The 18,532-nt window shown below is 36.6% G+C and overlaps 5 protein-coding genes across 8 annotated transcripts in view; 3 read left to right on the forward strand and 2 right to left on the reverse strand.

Annotated features, from left to right (window-relative positions):
* The window catches only part of LOC136340529 (putative adhesion G protein-coupled receptor E4P), a 74,844-nt gene extending 74,162 nt beyond the window's left edge, over nucleotides 1-682 (forward strand). For all 3 annotated transcript variants that reach the window (XM_066284687.1, XM_066284688.1, XM_066284689.1), the window contains one exon: nucleotides 157-682. In XM_066284687.1, coding sequence (XP_066140784.1) covers nucleotides 157-450 — 294 coding nt within the window. In that variant the 3' untranslated portion in view covers nucleotides 451-682. The remainder of the gene's footprint in view (nucleotides 1-156) is intronic.
* Nucleotides 683-2,243: 1,561 nt separating this feature from the next.
* TBC1D23 (TBC1 domain family member 23) lies at nucleotides 2,244-5,714 on the forward strand. Its single transcript, XM_066284674.1, has 8 exons — nucleotides 2,244-2,394; nucleotides 2,460-2,568; nucleotides 3,247-3,982; nucleotides 4,051-4,159; nucleotides 4,239-4,408; nucleotides 4,508-4,774; nucleotides 4,835-5,028; nucleotides 5,165-5,714. Exons 1-8 carry the CDS (start codon nucleotides 2,366-2,368, stop codon nucleotides 5,555-5,557), a joined length of 2,007 nt encoding a protein of 668 aa, XP_066140771.1. The 5' UTR covers nucleotides 2,244-2,365; the 3' UTR covers nucleotides 5,558-5,714.
* On the reverse strand, nucleotides 5,708-9,957 carry CCT4 (chaperonin containing TCP1 subunit 4). Its single transcript, XM_066284677.1, has 10 exons — nucleotides 9,706-9,957; nucleotides 8,882-8,934; nucleotides 8,332-8,421; nucleotides 8,054-8,221; nucleotides 7,787-7,940; nucleotides 7,418-7,725; nucleotides 6,942-7,173; nucleotides 6,523-6,815; nucleotides 6,284-6,463; nucleotides 5,708-5,947 (listed from the first exon to the last, which is right to left on the reverse strand). Exons 1-10 carry the CDS (start codon nucleotides 9,812-9,814, stop codon nucleotides 5,930-5,932), a joined length of 1,605 nt encoding a protein of 534 aa, XP_066140774.1. The 5' UTR covers nucleotides 9,815-9,957; the 3' UTR covers nucleotides 5,708-5,929.
* Nucleotides 9,958-10,113: 156 nt separating this feature from the next.
* On the forward strand, nucleotides 10,114-12,076 carry RpL27A (ribosomal protein L27A). Its single transcript, XM_066284692.1, has 5 exons — nucleotides 10,114-10,198; nucleotides 10,365-10,428; nucleotides 11,354-11,451; nucleotides 11,640-11,792; nucleotides 11,851-12,076. The coding sequence occupies exons 1-5, from the start codon at nucleotides 10,196-10,198 to the stop codon at nucleotides 11,977-11,979; spliced, it is 447 nt and encodes a 148-aa protein (XP_066140789.1). The 5' UTR covers nucleotides 10,114-10,195; the 3' UTR covers nucleotides 11,980-12,076.
* Nucleotides 12,077-12,364: 288 nt separating this feature from the next.
* LOC136340517 (uncharacterized) lies at nucleotides 12,365-18,496 on the reverse strand. 2 transcript variants are annotated; one of them, XM_066284670.1, is made up of 16 exons: nucleotides 18,240-18,496; nucleotides 16,289-16,455; nucleotides 16,063-16,236; nucleotides 15,753-16,006; nucleotides 15,530-15,699; nucleotides 15,306-15,462; nucleotides 15,116-15,254; nucleotides 14,514-14,673; nucleotides 14,202-14,462; nucleotides 14,006-14,146; nucleotides 13,741-13,957; nucleotides 13,548-13,681; nucleotides 13,255-13,492; nucleotides 12,880-13,158; nucleotides 12,695-12,830; nucleotides 12,365-12,632 (listed from the first exon to the last, which is right to left on the reverse strand). In XM_066284670.1, the coding sequence occupies exons 2-16, from the start codon at nucleotides 16,388-16,390 to the stop codon at nucleotides 12,468-12,470; spliced, it is 2,727 nt and encodes a 908-aa protein (XP_066140767.1). In that variant the 5' UTR covers nucleotides 16,391-16,455; nucleotides 18,240-18,496; the 3' UTR covers nucleotides 12,365-12,467. The 2 variants fall into 2 exon arrangements, with proteins under 2 accessions (XP_066140767.1, XP_066140768.1); XM_066284671.1 differs by having other exon boundaries at nucleotides 15,306-15,456; nucleotides 18,240-18,495.
* Nucleotides 18,497-18,532: the final 36 nt, after the last annotated feature.

The raw sequence follows: 18,532 nt of genomic DNA on the forward strand, positions 1-18,532 counted from the left end.
TAAAAATATCCGTTTTCACCCTTATATTGAGATATACGATAATTATTCATATCTACTTTAATCCAATTAAAAGCCGTTGGTTTATCACGTCTGAGCGCTTTGCCATATTGCTTTGCGACTTTGAGGAAAAAGCCAATATTTCTGTATTGCTTTCAGATCAACACCGTGAGTAGCATATACCTTGCCCTGGCTACTCTGTCCAAGCTGATGAATTCCGAGGGAGTATGGATTTCCTTCCACATCTTCCAAGCTCTACAGGGGATCTTAATGACAATGTTGGTCACATGCAACCGTCAAGTACTAAAATTGTACACCCGCAGTCTTAAATCAACGGCCAAAAAACATAACATAGTGATGCCAAGCTACATTGACCGACCGTCCAGTTCCGATTTGAACAAATCGACCAGCTTGCAAATGCTTACTTGGGACCCGCCTCCAGATTTCGTTTAAAACCGAGTACCCACGACATATCATGAGATCTTTCTATGGTCTACTGGCAGCAATATATTAAATCACAACAGGAATTAATGTTAGTTTACTTAAGCAGAAAAAAGTGATCCTGGCCGAGAGTTCGCACTATAGATTGTAGTCCCTTGAGTAATCGGTCAGCGCTTTAGGAAATTAAAACTTCCAGATATTCGATGTTACTACAGAGTAAAACAGTAAAATGAAATTTACTTATTGATTTTGTTTTTTTTTCGCCCAGATGCGTCATTAATACCTCTTTCGAAGCATAACTGTCCCATTTATCTACTGGAGTTATGTTGCTAGTGCTATATCGATAAGCCCATATCGGATCCCACTGCGAGTGGCTCAGAGAAAAGATGATGCGACTTTGGTTTAAATTTTCCCTGTTCCCAAATTCCTCACTAACGCCTTTTGATCATAGACCCATAGCTACCTCATTAGTCCAATTATGGTGTTGATGGTCCCACCCAGTGTTAACGAGGAAAAAGAGACGCTTAGCAAGTCACTTACCGATGATAAATGTCTCCAGATTAAAATAATTTAATACCACAAATCTGGACATAATCTTTTCACGATTAACTATCTGTGACTGTCCCTGGTGCCCTCATCCGAGAGACACCAACGCCAATAAAACATCCTTTACCTAAAATAATTAGGAAAAAAAGCCAGACAGCTCTTATGGGAGTTCAACCCTCTAACCGGCAATCAACTGGGAAACCAGCCAGACAGCTTTCAGTCAACAGAGGCACTTCAGACCAGGACCGGCAAAATGCCACAAATTCAACATTAAACGCTCCGAAGACTAAGCAAACTGTGAAAAATGAAACAAATTTTCTCGAAAAATATCGGTTTTACTATATGGCGAAGGCAGAGCAGAAAGCGCTTAACTTTGTTATCGGAAGTCAGAGCTAATGGCGTGCTTACCATCTTAGTAGTGCACTGTTGGCTTTAATGACTCTCCAGTGACGGTTCCCTCGCTGCCAAAGAACTTAGATGTACCCACCTCTTCACCATTACACTTAAGTTGATTACATATTTCACACATATTTAAGTGATAAGATGTGTCTTTGGTAGTACGACAACCACAATTGAACACTTTGTGTCTTTCATCTACATAAAATGATAAATCATCGAGGGAGAAATAAAACTTTTTAAATATAGTAATATAGTAGCCCTTTGTGGTCAAAAAAATGCTGTTGTACTGGTTCTTCGACTATCTGGAGTACCCGATGGACTTTCGCAATAAAGAGGAGATGGCTTGAAAAGTACGCCAATGGCTTTTTAGACCAATTTGAGTTTTACCACATTATCCAACTGCTTCCATGATTTCCATATATTAGGACTATTATATTACGTGCAAAAATAAAAAATAAAATCTTGACTACGTATAGAATAAAATTATCTTTCAAACAAAATATAACACAACTCCTCTTCAAATTTCAAGATTGCAAATGAAGTGGTTTCCGAGGGTAAAAAGATAATATTTCGAAAACAACTTTTTCATCAAATGATGTTCCCTTCTATCAAAGTTGACGTGTTTTAGCTTTTCTTTTTTTTACAAATAACGGAAAAGATATTCACGGTAAACAATTTTCCCTGAGACACCCTGTATAAGCCACATTATGTAGCTTTACCCTCTCTAGGATTGAGTGTATTAATAATATACACTCGTCACTCACTCCTGAAGTCTAACTAAAGCGTATACCCTTATTTTCCAGTCACATGGAAGATGTCAAATTGATATGACATTGTCACTGACATTGACGTATTTTTTGAAGGGTGGCTGCATTATTATTTATATTTATTTATTTATGATTTTAAAGAATAAGGGCTTTTGAAATTGTTTACCTCATATCCTCAAATTTATAAATTTAATCCAACTAGGAAGTGATGTAAAATGGCGCTCGGAGACGAGGGAAATCTATGGTAAATAAAACCCAAATCTTATCGTTCTATGTTCCTCTTTCATTCAATTATATCTACCCCAAAAGGGTTACCGAGTTGGAAAATGCCCTGTTGGAAGAATGTTCTGCTACGGAGATCTACTGCATTTGCAAGGGAAAACCGTTACCTGAAAGTCTTCGTCCAGAGGTTTGGCAGGTTTGTACTTTCAGATAATACTTACAAATTTTTTTAACAAAGGTGTGGTAAAAGCATGTTATCTATGGTTTCCAAGTAATCAAAGATAAATGAATAATATGAGCAAAATTAGTAAAGGACATAACTTCACTTAATTGTTAAAGCTTATAATACCTAGCAAAGCAACAAATTCTAACCTACTACCTAGCAAAAGCAGACAAATCTTTTATCTATTTGGTTCTGCTCAAATGTTCCTTGAATTGAAATATTAAGCACTAAAACACAATAATTATGCGTATAAAATTAAAATTCACAAAAATAAATTCATTCCAGTCATTTGACACTTGGTATATTACTCATCTTAACATAAAGAAAACTATTTTCTCATACTTTTAATGTTTCCTTTTTAGTAACTTCTTTGAATTACTTATGTTCAACATAATGTACAGTATCTGGTGTATTAGACCTTCTAAATGTATAAAGTAATTCAAACTTGAGAAGAAATAGGTAATAAAATTGAAAATTTTGCAGTGGGGGCTCAAAGAAGAACCACGAAGCTCCATCATTAAAGTAAACAATTTTATTTTTCTTATTTAAGTCCTCACAATCAATCTTCAATTTCTTTATACAACATATAAGACACAAAACTTGAAGCACCCTATACTGAGGAGCTCAACTTTAATACATTTTTTGCTTCAGATATGCCTAGATGTCAGGGATAAAGGAAACCAACTGGACCACTTCAACGAAGTGTATGATCTACCAAATCAAACAGTATTGAGAGAAGACTGTCAAAACTTTGTTTCAAAGTTGGGCAATGAGGAGGAAGATAAGATCCAGGTCACATCTGACCTAGAATCAATTCTAACTTTCTATTGCAAGAGTAGAAATCTTTCATATTGTCGAAATAATGGATGGATCGAATTACTTCTTCCAATTCTAACTTTGAAAGTTTCCAAATCAACTACCTATAATCTTTTTGAAGCCGTGAGGGACACATTTATCCCACAAAGTTGCGAAAAAGATGGGAACTCATTTCACATCTTGCGACTGTTGCTCTTGTATCATGACCCAGAATTATGCTCGTTTCTTGACACCAAGCGCGTTACCCCCGAAGATTATTGTCTTACATGGTTTCAGTCACTATTTGCAGCTACGTGCAGCCTACCTGTTGTGATAAATATGTGGGATTATTATTTTCAACAATCGGACCCGTTCTTCATATTCTTTTTGTCGTTAATAATGGTGGTAAATGCCAGAGATCAAATAATATCTATGAAAGGTAAAAATAGGGAAGATGTTATTGCCACACTTGCGAATATGCCTTGCGGCCTTGAAGCGGACGATGTGGCAGATTTTTGTTCGTTAGCACAATATTACGCCTTGAAAACTCCTACGTCCTTCAGAAACGATCTCATGCAAACGATATACAATGGTAAGTAAGAAGTTTTCAGTTTGAACTTGAGAACTTATTCTTTTATCCTTTCCTTAATATGTTCTTAGGTCTTAATGTAACGAATGTTTTGGTATCCCAAGCTTTGTGTTTACCGGTTTCCGTTCATGAATTGGTTGAAAATATTTCCAGAGACTCCACTAATATTGACTCCGTCAGGTAAGTTTAACACACATCAAGTTAAGCTATAACAATTGGCGAAAATAGTGTTCTGGCCAGCATTAACAGTCTGTTTTAGATTCTTTCTGGTAGATTGTCGACCGGTGGAACATTACAACGCTGGCCACTTACCCACGGCATTTCATTTGGACTGCAATCTGATGTTGCAAGAACCAAGTGCATTTGCTACTGCAGTTCGAGGTCTGCTGAGCGCCCAAAAACAGGCCATTGCACATAATTCTTCAGCAGGTAACAAGCACTTCGTACGACGTAAATAATAAAAAAGTACAAAGAAAGAAAGTGCTGGTACCTTGTTTCAGTTAAATAATTTCCAGTATTTTCGCTTAGGTGGGGACCATCTGTGCTTCCTTGGATCCGGCCGCAGCGAAGAGGATCAATACACGCACATGATCGTATCATCTTTCCTGCAAAAACACACTCAATACGTCTCGTTACTTACTGGTGGCTATATAGCCCTTCACGAATATCTATCAGAAAATTTAAATTATTTGCAAGACCACAATCCGCGGCATTGCATTGTTTGTGCGCCGCTTCATCCCGTCAAAGCTGAGAGCTCGTCGAATGTGAAGACAGCTCACAGTGGTGATTTCATTGGTAAGACGTAATTGTAATCACTACGAGAGTCCAATGTATATGGCCAAATGTAATTTTTAGGAAAACTTTCTGCGGCAATGAGGTCAAAATCAGCTGAAGTAACTGGGAAATTGATTGAATACATAGTAAATCCCAGCAGCAGCCCCTTGCAGGAACGACATGTTTCCAGTACGGATAAAATCGGAAAACGATATAGAGATGTAGCGCCCGTATTCAGTATCGACGATGACCACGACAATGTCGCCAGTCTAGAGGTAAATAATGTAATAATAGAGTATTTAAATTTAAATTCACTCTGAAGAGAATTTGTTAAGAAAAATCTTGGGTAAAACTGGGAAACTTTCCAGCAATAAACCGATACTTCGTTTGATTACCAAGTGACTTTTTCAGGCTATAGATGACTATGACAACCACGAAGTGGTGAACATCCAAGCCTACTTGAAGAGACCTGAGATAATTCAACACTTCCCGTGCAAAGAAGTGCGTACAAACGGTTCCATGTTCAAAAGTCATCTCATGATCACAGATAATGAACTGGTCGTACTGCGGGAAGTGTTTGAGCCCAGAGGTTCAGCGGAAGTGATAGTAAAACGTCCCCTCTCGGCGATTGTAAAAATAACTGCTAGGAAACGGCATCCCGAATTGATTACCTTTAAATATGGAGTGCCCGATGGAGAGGACCTTAAAATTTCCGACATGGATAGGTTTTTGATCCCAAATGCAGATAAAGCGACAAAGGTAGTCTCAGAGCAGATACTTAAGCAGTTGAAGGCTAAAGAATAGTATTTTCTAAGTTTGCTAACTACGTAGCTGCAGAGTACTTTTTAAATTATATATTGTAAGTTTTAACACGGTGAATTTTCAAGGAACTGCTGTACAATAGTTAAATAGAGTTTACAGATTTGTTTTGTGTATAAATTAATATAACAGATGTTGACTATTTGAAGACTTTTAATTTGAGCACATACACCAAAGACAGAATCAAAAGATGACAAATACTCTAAATGATATCTAAAATGCTTCATTTTATTAATAAAGTTAAATGTGAAATTTGGAACAATATTAACAAGCTGCTTGTAATATTAAAAATATAATGTTACTGTCACTTAATGCACAGTTAATATTAATACTACAATGCACGAGATTCGCAGATGTTCATGTTAACGTGTTGATCTGAAAAAAAAAACAATTAACTTTCCCACATAAAATGACGTATTTTTTTAGACTGAGTGCAGCGATGTATTTCGATAGAATCTATTAATGAAGATTTTTTTATGACTCTTTGCCAACGTCCATTAAAATGATACTTAAGACGATAACCTTTTATAGAATAATATGACATTTATTTCGTGCAAAGTTAACTTTCAGCAACAAATTACTTTGCATGCTCCTGTTCAATTATACCCTAAGCCAAACTTTAGAGTAGTTTCTGAGATACGGGCCGTAGAAGAGACAGTTAAAACCAAATACATCGCACACAACTGAATATTTTTCATTAAGATTACTTACGATGTCATCAATTTTTAAAATTGACCGAACGGTTTCGGTGGCAAAGGACAATGCTGAGGTAGTAACCAGCAAAGGCTGCACTACATTTTCTTCGAGAATGTCCGAAATACAACCTTTGCGCACGTTGATACCCGCTGAGATTTCCCCTTTAGCGTGACGGTTTCGTAATTCGGTCACTGTCTGATGTTAGAAAATACTTTCATAACATTTAAACGTGGATTTTTTTTTAATCTACAAACCTGAATCGGGTTAAGTCCTGCATTTTCCGCAAGCGTAAATGGGATTATCTCCAAAGCGGCAGCGTATGCCTTCAGACAAATCGCATCAATTCCCTCTATTTTATCCGCCAAAGCGGTCAGTTTGAGGGCCAGCTCAATTTCCGGGGCCCCTCCGCCGGCGATTACAGCCTTCTTCCGAACTAAACAGCGCACTACACACAAAGCATCATGCAAAGAACGTTCAGCTTCTTCCAACACCAACTTGTTTGAGCCACGAACAACCAGCGTGATTGTATGGCCAGGATTTTGAATTCCTGAAACAAATTATTTGTCATGTTTTTGAAAATTAAATTTTGTTCTAAACATTTTGAAAGAATCATCAATTTACAAGTCGGTTTACTAAATACAAGACTTTTTACATTTTTTTATTGAAAACTCACCTGTTACCTTCACCATCCTATTTCCTCCGAATCCAACCTCTTCTACCAGTTCGGCGGAGACCAAATTCTCTGAGACAAAGTGATCTAAAGAGGCAATAGGACGGCAGCTTAAAGTTTTGCAAACAAACTCAATGTCTTCTCGCTCGATATCTTTGATAACCATACATTTAATTTTATCCAAAAAGTGGATAGCCAAGTCAGACACCGCATCTCGAAGTATCGATTTTTGAATCTAGTGGTAAAATAAGAAAAGTGAGGACAAACTATTGAGAGTGGTCCAAATCCAAAGATCCAAATTGAAATTTCAAGAATCTCTTACAGCTTCTGAAATTCCAACAGTGAGCATCAAATTTCGAGTTGATATTAAAAACACAATCAAAATTCTTAATTGTAAATGTGAATATTACCATAACAAAATCGAAAATGTACCTTTATAGGAATACGTAAATTTCCAGCTAAAATTAGCTTAAACTCACCAGCAAAACATTGCAACCGGCCTTCTTAATCTGTTTCACAATATTCAAAATATAAGCCCGTTCTTCTTTAAGTACCCTATCCATTGCCGCATAGTCAGACACTATAATATTATGATCCATATCTGTTTTTGGTGGCGATATGCAGAATTGAATCAGTCCGATTTTCGCCTTTTCTACCCGTTTTGGACCGGAAACATTGGCCAACTTTTGAGGGAAAACTAGACCATTAATAAGTTCCGTATCCTCGACAGTCCCTCCCAGTTGTTTAAGCACTTTGATATCGGAAAGATTGCAAGCGCTCTCTCTTCCTGTTATGGACGCATTTGAGAAAAATATATATATTCAATAATCAAAAGATAAGTACAGTACCTGGCTCTATGACCTTTAAAACTGCATCCACCGCTAAAGGAGCTAACTGGCTGGATTGTTGAGATACCACCTTCGAGTTCAATGAGGTAGAAGCGCTTTTGATCAATTGTTCCCGATTGCTGAGCTCAACGGGAGTGGCGATTTCATTTAAAATCTATAACGATTTGAAAATTTCTTTTATATAGTTTTTAGATTCAAAGTTTCCATTAATTAATATTAATGAAAAATCGCGAAAAGGAGACGAAATCCGTATATTTTGTTTCATACCCGTAAAGCATGAACAGCAGCTCTTTGGAACGACTCTGAAATTGCAGTGGGGTGTATACCGCGGTTTAAAAGCTTCTCAGCAGCATCTAAAAAGGCGCCAGCAATAACCACCACTGAAGTAGTTCCATCTCCAGCTTCTACGTCCTGAGCCCTTGAGAGCTCCACTAACTATAAGAGAGTGTTATTTTTTTAATCTGAGAATGCATCAGGAAATCATAAGAATAATTGCAACCAGTTCATAAATTAAAATTGAGCTACAAACAATCTTTTCTACCAACCATTTTGGCTGCAGGATGTATAACATTTATCTGTTTGAGAATTGTAGCTCCATCATTGGTAATTGTTACTTCTCCATTACCAGCTTGGATCTATAAAATACACAATGTTGTATATATATATATATATATATCAGTTTGAATGTTTTAATGGGAACTTGTTGGTTTTAGACTCAGTTTTTGAGTTAAAGAAACATTCCAATTTGGACCTACTCATATATATTTAATGTGGCATCTAATAGCTTAATTATTGAAATACTGATAACTTTAACAAGAATACTGTTTCTAGTGGCTCAGATTTTTAAAAACTTAGTTATGTTGCAGGCAAAATAATTTTCACATAAAACAAACAATTAGAACAGGACATTCCTCTCCACTTCCATGGAAATTTTATTGTTAGTTTCCAAGAGTTTTGAAAGCCTGACCTACATGAAAGAACAAACAGTTAAGATGAACTTATGTCTCCACTAAATTTGCTTGAATGCCAATACTTGAATCAAAGCTCTTATGGTGATATAAATAAAAATAAGAAAATATCTATTAATGAACATACCATTTTGTCCATTCCTCGTGGACCTAAACTTGTCCGGATGGCATCACATACAGCTAAAATTGGAAGGAACTATTAGGATTACAAATGACTCAGAAGTATGAGAATGAACTGCTATTTACATCATATATAAACAAATTATAATAGAAATTGGTAAGAAACAACAAATCATTTAATTTAATTGTAATAAACAATTTATTGTGAGGATTGGTTGTTTATATCATCTTGATTATAATTTTTGGATAGAACCCTCACAAATTAAAATTTGTTTGGTTTGATACAAAGTAGACACAAAAGCTATTAGATGAGCAAAACAAAGTGTTTTTTTTTCTGTGTTGGGAGTTGAAACATGATGACTTTTCAATAACTATGTATGTTAACTTCTCTGAATGTTCAGTAATTTCCAAATATAATTAAATCTTCAAACCGCAAATAGTTATGTAGTAACTATATTTAATATTTTGAAAATTCAGTCTTAAGGGTCAAAATTACATGCCAGTAAGTTTAGTTCTCAAAGGGCTTAGCTTCAATTGAAAAGGGCCACAAAATTTGCCCCTTTAACTACAGGTTTGACCTACTATTGATCTTGTCAGCAGTTTGATAATTTGGTGATGAATTGTTTTATCCAGACCACATTGCAATCAAACATCCACACCCCACAGTCAGAAGTTTTGGAAGTCTTGAGAAAGATCAATGAACTGATTTACAAGGAACTTTTAAAAGCTTTCCAGTAAGCTATACAGAACATTAAGGGGCCGTATTCCGACATCACAATTCACATTTAGTACTCCAAAAATTCCCAATTCAATTAGTATCATTCATTTTACCTTTAGCCGCATTAATGTTGCTAGATCTCACATCTGCGGGTTTGCTTTTATCCTTGTAAGCTAAACTTCGATTCCGGTTGGAATCTCCTGAAGCTTTGGGTGCAGTCATTATGGAAAATTTGGATCACACGCGAAAATTGGATATTAAAGCTATAATATGCAAGATGATTCCAGATTTTCCAGGCTCTCCCGGTTTCTGACTTATATTTATTTGTTTGGATTGTCTTTTGTTTTCTTTCTGTTGTGATCATCTAGTTTGTCAACATTGATTGAATTGACATTGACGCTTCCATGAGGATTTTGTTTCATATGTCCTATGTTTTTGTATAGGTGCAAGTGAGATAAAACTGGGTTTGCAGCACCTGAAAGAGAAAAGTGTTTTCTTATTGGCAATAATGACGTTATGATATGTCACAAAAAACTTCATGTTGAATTGCCGTCTCGGTCTTCATTCTAGGTTCTCTTTCTTCTCAAAACACCAGGGTGTACAATGGTAGGTTATCTATTCCTCCCTTAATTTTTCGAAAAAATCTCAACCATCTCTTAATAAAATATACCATAAACCCTCGTAAACTAAACATTGAGGCTATACGATGTTATTTGTGCCTGTATCCTAACGGCGAAGCGGACTGTAAATTAACTTTTCTTCAATTTTTCAGTCCACACACAAGAAAAAAACTAGGAAATTAAGAGGACATGTGTCCCATGGACATGGACGTATTGGTAAGTGAAAATGTTATTTTCGTTAAATATGAGATTTGTCTTGGGTTATTCCTATTACATTTTCGGTATTTACTTGTAGTAATGATTGGTTTGACTCTCAAACTTCCAAATCTCCACACAGCAATTTCTTTAATATATTTTATACATACAGAGCTGTGATTTGTTATAAAAAATATATACAAAATCTTCCGAATAAAGTATTTTTAAATAAAACATGTCAAGTTTACTAAATCCATTGAATTATACTGGATTAGTGAAGGGCTTAACCTGTGTTTTATATATCTGAAGCCAATAGTTGATGTTTTTAATTTTTGGGAATAACGCCTCGCATCAGTACACGTCGCAACGGAGTTCCACATTATTGTTAATTATAGCTCATTGAGAATAACATTTACTGGTATGTCAACAAGAGTGTTTATCTGAGCCTTTAATAAAGAGTGAATATTCTCAGTATGGGTTAAGTGAGAACAGTGTCCAACTGTTTTACACAACAACCCATTCTGATGTGTGAGGCCTTATTCTTAGAGATTAAGAAAAGAAAAAGCTTAAAATGCAAATATTATAAGTATTATACAGAATATTAGGGTTTTAAGCCTCAAATGGCCCCAATTCTCATTAAAATGGTTCTTTGGTTTGCCAATCCAATTGTGGTCTAATTTCATTTTTTCATATATGAAAAATATTTCTGAGCTGAGCCAGCTAGACTTAATATTTTTCTATAGTAAATCATCAAAAAGACAATTTCAGATTATATTATATGGTTTTGTATCCCCTTGAAAAAAAATTAATGTTTTTATGATGATAAGTATGAACGGGCGGTATGAAAATACAATGATTACTGTTCTAACCCTGAAAACTTTTATGGTATTAAAATTGTTAGTAGTTTTTGTCAAGAAACAGATATCTAATATGAGTTGTTTCCCAGGTAAACATCGCAAGCATCCTGGTGGTCGTGGTAATGCTGGTGGTATGCACCACCATAGAATAAACTTTGACAAATACCATCCTGGGTATTTTGGAAAGGTAATAAACAAATCTTACACTCTACATTGGGATATGTTGTATTTAAATTGACAATAATGATGATTTTTTGAACGGGCGGTATGAAATCACTTTGTGATTAATGTTCTCTTTCTGAAGTAAACTGTAAATCTCCAAAAAAAACATTAAAAAGAGGTGTGAGTTTAAAATAAATATTTTTCTAATTTTAGTTGGGTATGAGGAACTACCACGTCCGCAGGAACACTAAGTGGTCACCATCAATTAATATTGATAAACTGTGGACCCTTGTCAGTGAGCAAACCAGATTGAAATACAAAGATCATCCAGAAGGAAAAGCTCCCGTAATCGATATTGTGAAAGCTGTAAGTTAACGAAATTTCTAGTCTTGATTAATTCTGATATACAAAATTTGTTTTTCAGGGTTATTACAAACTGTTAGGAAAGGGGCGTTTGCCAGAGCAGCCTGTAATCGTAAAAGCGAAATTTTTCTCCAGAAAAGCTGAAGAAAAAATTAAATCTGTAGGAGGTGCTTGCGTGCTATCAGCCTAAGTTAAATATTTAAAAAGATATTTTGGCTTAGGGAGACTTTTAGCTTAGAAATAGACTAAAGTCTGCTTCTAAGCTAAAATAAAAATTAAGTATCAAATGGGTTATTTTTCATTCACACCTGCGGACTCCTTCACCTCGTTTTATTGTAGCCATTTAAAAATCAAAATATTTATAACTAGGGGCCTAAAAACTTTCAGTCTCATAATATTGATTGCATAGTGTAAATAATATCCCAACCTAAAGATGGTCGTGAGCCCGAGTTTCTAACAGATATAAAAGAGGGAAATATCAATCGTGACACATGTCTAACAATCTTTCTTCAAAAAGCAGAATTAAGGTATCAACCTTGGGCTTGAATATAGTCGCACTAACTTTACAATAAGTATTAATTAAAAAAATTACTCTTCTTTATTTCAGGATCATATAAAATTTATATACAAATTTTATGCCTTATAATTCTACTTTTTCGTTATAAACTTATTATATTTTTATACAATACATAACGTGTTGTCTTTGTACACAGATATTTGGGCTTCTTGCATGATTCGAAGCCGAGGGCCCAGAGGGATACCCATCTTTTGCAGTCTTTCTTCACATAAGTAGGGCAACTCAACCATTCCAATTTTCTCATTTTCGAATAAGTTTGCATATTTCTGAGGACAAAACACGTTATTCTAGTCTTGAGCGACCTGAACAAGCAAAGTATACAGTCTACCTCATATCCAAGTTTTCGTAGGAATAACCGAACTAAGGGCGGTTCATCTCCGAAAAACTTCGTCAGTTTTTTCACCCTGCTAGGATTCGCTAGTGTGGGCAATTCGACATTAACAGCAGGTCTCGAAGACTGAGACCTAAAGCAGCAATAAAAAAATCGTCGCATATTTTATATTTTTTCATTACCGGATGTTGAGCATGTTCGTTTGGGCTCGTAAGGCCGCTACCTCCTGTCTCACCGACTCAATTTCTTGAATCACTAAGTGCTGTGTCCTCATTTCACTAGATAAATGAGCGACGCTCCTAGCGAGAGTCACCACGTGAGCTTCCAATCTCTGAAACCGGCGATTTGTAGCTCGAGGTTCCCGACCTCTTCTTCTGTCCTCCGAAGATCCTCTTACGTATCGTCTCTCGCGTCTTACGGAACTTACTGAAGAGGTTGGTAGAGAAGACATACTCCCCTGGCTATGAGAATTTTACTTACAAAATTGTGAAAACTAATATTTTGGACATACAAAAATTGACGAATTTGTTTCGTCAAAAAAATAATATTCTATCTACCGCTTTTTATGTATCCTCGGATCAGATGGTTGGTACCGACCACCTGTCCGTTTATTAACTCCAAGAAACTTTAAAACTTCCGAGTACATATTTTCCAATCCTTCCAGTTGTTTTCGAATTGCTTTGGTGTCTGCGACGCTCAGGTTTGCGTCAGAATCACTTTGGCCGTCCAATATAGATTCGAGGTCCAAAGATCTCGTCGTCGTCGATGTAAAGTCGGTGCTGTCCAAACCAAAAACTGAAATAAATGAGATATTTTCTGCGTATTTCAAATTACAGGATTTGCCAATTACTTTGTTTTCCTCTTAAAGCAATATTGTAATCAATTTTCTTGGAATGTTTGTCCATTTTGGACTCGTACATCGAGTCTCGTGGATGGATTTTTCCTTTATATGCTTCATAATGCGCGTTCCGGTCTCTGTCAGAGCTGAAGAAAAAGATATATTAAGCATGCATGTCTCCATGTTTCCAGGTGTTTTCATTCACCTTTTACATTTTCCAGTGGACTTTGGCGTTAATGTGGGCGATAAATTGTCTCCTCCCGATAAAGGTGGCAGAGGGGGAGTGATGGACGATATACTTCCACTTACTGTGGACATTGTAATTCCATGGTTACTATTGCGCATGGACAGCTCCAATAATTTCGGTTCAAGTATATGCCTCAGCTCCTTTTCGACTATGTCCACCCACTCTGAATCATTTTCTAAAAAAATGAATTCTATGGCAAGTACGCACATCGGTTTGATTTTACCTTGATCGTTGGGGTCATCATAACCCCTCGGAGAGGTTCTAGCAGTATCAGTGCCATCATCCAAAGGAGGCCTTCGTCCACTGCTATAGGCCGCACTTCCTCTACCCGAATCCAAATTTGACGAAGCACGTTCGCGATCCCCTACAAAATAATCATTTATCCATAACTAAGAATTTTCTCATTTAATGAGAATAACCTTCATTTTCTATGCGTCTTTTGACTTCAGGAGGAGGATGCTCTATCGTTGCTCCTTTATTATCTCCTTGAACTTCTTTTTGATCCACAGGCCCATTTGTGCAACTTCTCCTTGAGGCGATTCTATTCACAAAACCTCCTTCATCACTTTCTTTGTCCTCTTGATTTGAAATAATTTTGTTAGTTAAATTTATGTTAGCGTCAAGGATGTTTCCTAGGGATCCCCTTCTGATACTGACAGGCTGCTGCGCGGGTCCACTATCTAAAGTACCAACTTACATTACAACCACGGATTATTTTATTTATCACTCACGTAATTCGGAACCCTCAGTATCTAGAAGTAGATGTGGATGAGAGAGAGTGCGGCGCGCTTCTAGGTTTTTTTGCTTCAGATTGTCTCTCTCTATTTGTTGGGCGCTTCGACGTTCGAACCCCATGGATATTCCATTATTGGAATATTCAGTCTGATGAACCTAAAGGGAAACAATGTGGATTAAGCCACATCAAAAGCACACTCTAAGAATGCCGAACGTGCTCAAACACTAAACAAATTCTTCGCAAACAGAAAAAAGTTCTGTGTAGAGAATTTGCTAGCAAAATCTGTTAGTTTTTATACATAGTTCAGGGTACGTGTAATTTAATTATTTGTACGTTCGTCTGTACTTTATTTTATATGCATTACCAGTTTTTATTGTTTAATGCATTTTAGAGGTTAAACCTGATGATACTCTTATGAGCGAAACTCCGGTGACGTACCCAATTAAAAAGCTGATGAGTATTCGTTTAACTAAACTCGTCTGAATAGCAATTCGAAGGGAATAATCCGAACTTTTGAATTGCTCCTCAAATATGAGAAAGTTCTCCTACTGATAAACACTGTTTAATATGTGTAGATCCTCTGATAATATATCATACCTGTGGTACATTTTCCACATTACTAAACCCCCCCGGCTGTCGCATTTGAGTGGATGGTGAATACATAAAAGGCGTATTTCCGTGGACTTGATACGCTACTTGATTATCAGGTCTATGTCTTAAGCCCTGAGCTTGAGGCCTGAAATAAAGAGAAAAATATTGTGCGAACAAATTCTGGCAATATTCCTACCTAGCTGGAAGAAAATGATGAAGTTGCTGTTGTTGCTGATGACTGCGTAATTGCTGTGCATAAAACTGATGAGGTTGCTGTTGCTGCAAGTTATGCTGTTGGATAACTTGTTGATTAAATTGCTGCGGTTCTGCCACTGAAGATGCATAAGCTAAAACTATAACTATAACTCTCTTTCCAGTTATAATAAATCATACATATGACTTTAGACATATGATCCAGACCTTGACCACCATTGAGTTGAGCAACTTCAGCATCTCTACTTTTCGACTCCATGGGATTTTTAACATTCTCAGTGATGTTGTTCAATTCTGAGACTGCTTTTTCCGGGTCTCTGCCGCGAAATTTCCCAGAAATGATGTCTTTTAATGCATGATAAGTCTTAGTCACACCTCTAAAAAAACATTCGTACAACATCCGCCCCTCCTGTAGCCACATACTACGCACCGCGATCCTTTCATAGCTTTATCGTCTTGATCTCGAGGAGATTCATACTTCTGAGGCGTCTGATAAATTACGCTTTGGGCAGTTTTCTGCAGCACCTCGTTTTCAGACTGAATTTCATTGGGAGGGATCGGCGGTAAATTGTCTCGCATCAAAGAGTGGTTGCCGTACATTTCCACTTCTGGGACATACGAAGCTCGGTACACCATGTTACCATCTGGGTGTTGTACAGTTCTTTGGTTTAAGCCGACATGAGTCTTGAAAATAAGAGAACGTTGTATGTATGTGCTCGGAGTAACTTTTTTTTACTTACATGTTCAGAGTAAGTTTGATGTGGCTGCATGTGTTCTTCATACGTCCAGGCCGTTAACCGCTTGGGTGGCGCGTCTGGTGCAATCACAGCTCCTTTAGACCGCTTTTTGATATCATTTAAAATTGGAATTTTGAAGTTTTTCTCAGTGCTGGAGAGAGTGATTTGACGTTCGATCTGAAGAGTTTAAAGGGGCGATTAATTGATTTAATTGCAGTAACGTACTTACCGGGAATTTTGTCGAATGGGTGTATAACTGTGCAGAGGGCGAAAAAGCTGGAACTGTAGATCCAGGTATACCGGGTTCGACGAATGGTGGAAGCGGGGGCATCCGATAAGACGGTGATTTAGGTACCGATACTTTTGATTGTGGTGGTTCGTGCGTGCCCCGGTACACTAAAATTATAATCGTTGCAAGCGGGGATGAAATAAAAATAAGGTGCATCCAGCACTGTTAGGTGAAATTTAGGTAACCATTTCTGCGTTTATTTCTCGTTATTTTTTTTCAGCAAATAATTGGCTTCCACACAATTACAGCCTATAAATGCTTTCTTACACAATTAATGATATATGAAGCTCACTACGCTTTGCGAAATTTTAGTCGATACCTACGCTATTTATATTTTTATCTAAGATTTGTTACCTAATGTAAGTAATGAGTAACTTTGAATAATTCAGTATATTTGTACGTGTTTAGAGTAACGAGAAAAGTTTCTCTATCTTTCAAATCGTTTTGAAGCTCAGAAAGCATTAAATTGCCAAAAAAGTGCTGAAAATATTCCAGCTTTACTCCAACAAAACCGCTCCTCTACTAAAAAGGCAATTTACTGATTTGCAAGCTTCTGATTCATCATCAGAACAAAAGTAAATTGCACTGAAACATTAATTTTCTTCAGTCTTGATATTCAAGGTTTGCGGTTTGAAAATCGATTTTCCATGCCATTTTTATGGCTTTAGCTAAATATGCATTGCCCTTCGTTTGAAACATTTAGGGGGCAATCGGAATGTATTTATACTAGGTAATAAAATCTCAACCAGCGCTCTCTAGTGAAAATAAGCTATGAAAACCATTAAAATAGTTTTCCCACCACTTTTCTTAAAGTAAACGTAACCAGTAGAAATAGTGGTCGCGAAAAAAATGTAACACACACGTGCGTTAGGAAATATAAATGGTAACACACATGTGCGTTAGGAAAAACAAATGAAAGATGAACACGGCGCAATGAACTAGTCTGGTTAAAAGAATTATGATGAGAATGTATTAGTCAACTAAGCAAAATATATTTTGGCCAATAACTTAACTACGCTCCACACGCCTACAAAATAGTTAAAAGATATTAATTTCGATATTCAACAAAATATCACTAAACGTCAAAAGTATTGTTTAGTCGGCCATTATTAAAATGATCATGCGCAGGAGAGCCAAATTTCTGCAGCGACTCAAACCCTGGTCGGGTAACTTTTCAAAAAAAAATTTTGTATATAATGCATGGTCGTGGTTTGCGTGATTGCTGCCCTCGCCTGCGGCTCGTACGTTAAAAGATCATTTCTTCGCTTCTTATGTAAATAACCATTAATCTTTGAGGTAAAGGATGTTTTGTAACTCATGTGGATTTGAGCGTAATATGAAAACTGCAAGTACTACTTCAAGCCTGCGACCATTGAAAAGGGAGTGTTGCGTTCTTTCGACTTTAAAGGTCTTTACTTATGCGCCCACAAAACATGTGAAATTAATAAAATCAATTAAATCAGCCGAGTAACAGTAAAGTCTCTATATGGTTTTACTTACACTTAATTGCCCTATAAATTTAAATTTTAAATTACTTTTAACACATTTTTTTAAACAATTTGACTACACAACTGGAAAGTAAATTCCGCGAGAATAATTGTGTGGGAAAATTGTGCGACTTGGGTACAAATGAAAAATGCTCATTTCCGGTTGTCGGTAGTACTCTAGATTCAAGTTTGTGATTTGAACATTTCAGATCGCAATAACATAGATAAGAAAGGCGAACCTTAGGTAACAGATAGAATTGAGATCATTGCACTCCTGATCCGCCACCCTATTAGCATAAAAATAACACATATTCTTAGAACTATAGCAAGTAAGCAAAAGGATACACATGAACTTTAAACTGAAGTGCTAACTATAACGGTCTTTGCTACACAGACGAACTTACCGGTGTCAGTCAAACCTTTAAAATCCAGGATGAGTTCAGTTTGAATCACTGGGTACCGAAACAAACAATTTTTTCGTTTGTTACGCCTTAATTTTACGACCAGCCAGAAAATATCTGAACAAAAACTGAAAACGTAATCGACTCCGGCATTCTTTTCACCGAAACAAAGGTGCACCTCATTGATTATAAGCTGCTTGAGAATAGCACCTGACGTCGTGACGTGCGTTGGTTCCACAAGAAGGTGGTACCGAGCGCGGACCGAGGAAGATCGTACCTGGTCGGCTCGACAGAAA

Source organism: Euwallacea fornicatus, chromosome 8 (genome assembly GCF_040115645.1).
Source record: "Euwallacea fornicatus isolate EFF26 chromosome 8, ASM4011564v1, whole genome shotgun sequence".
Classification (NCBI taxonomy): domain Eukaryota; kingdom Metazoa; phylum Arthropoda; class Insecta; order Coleoptera; family Curculionidae; genus Euwallacea; species Euwallacea fornicatus.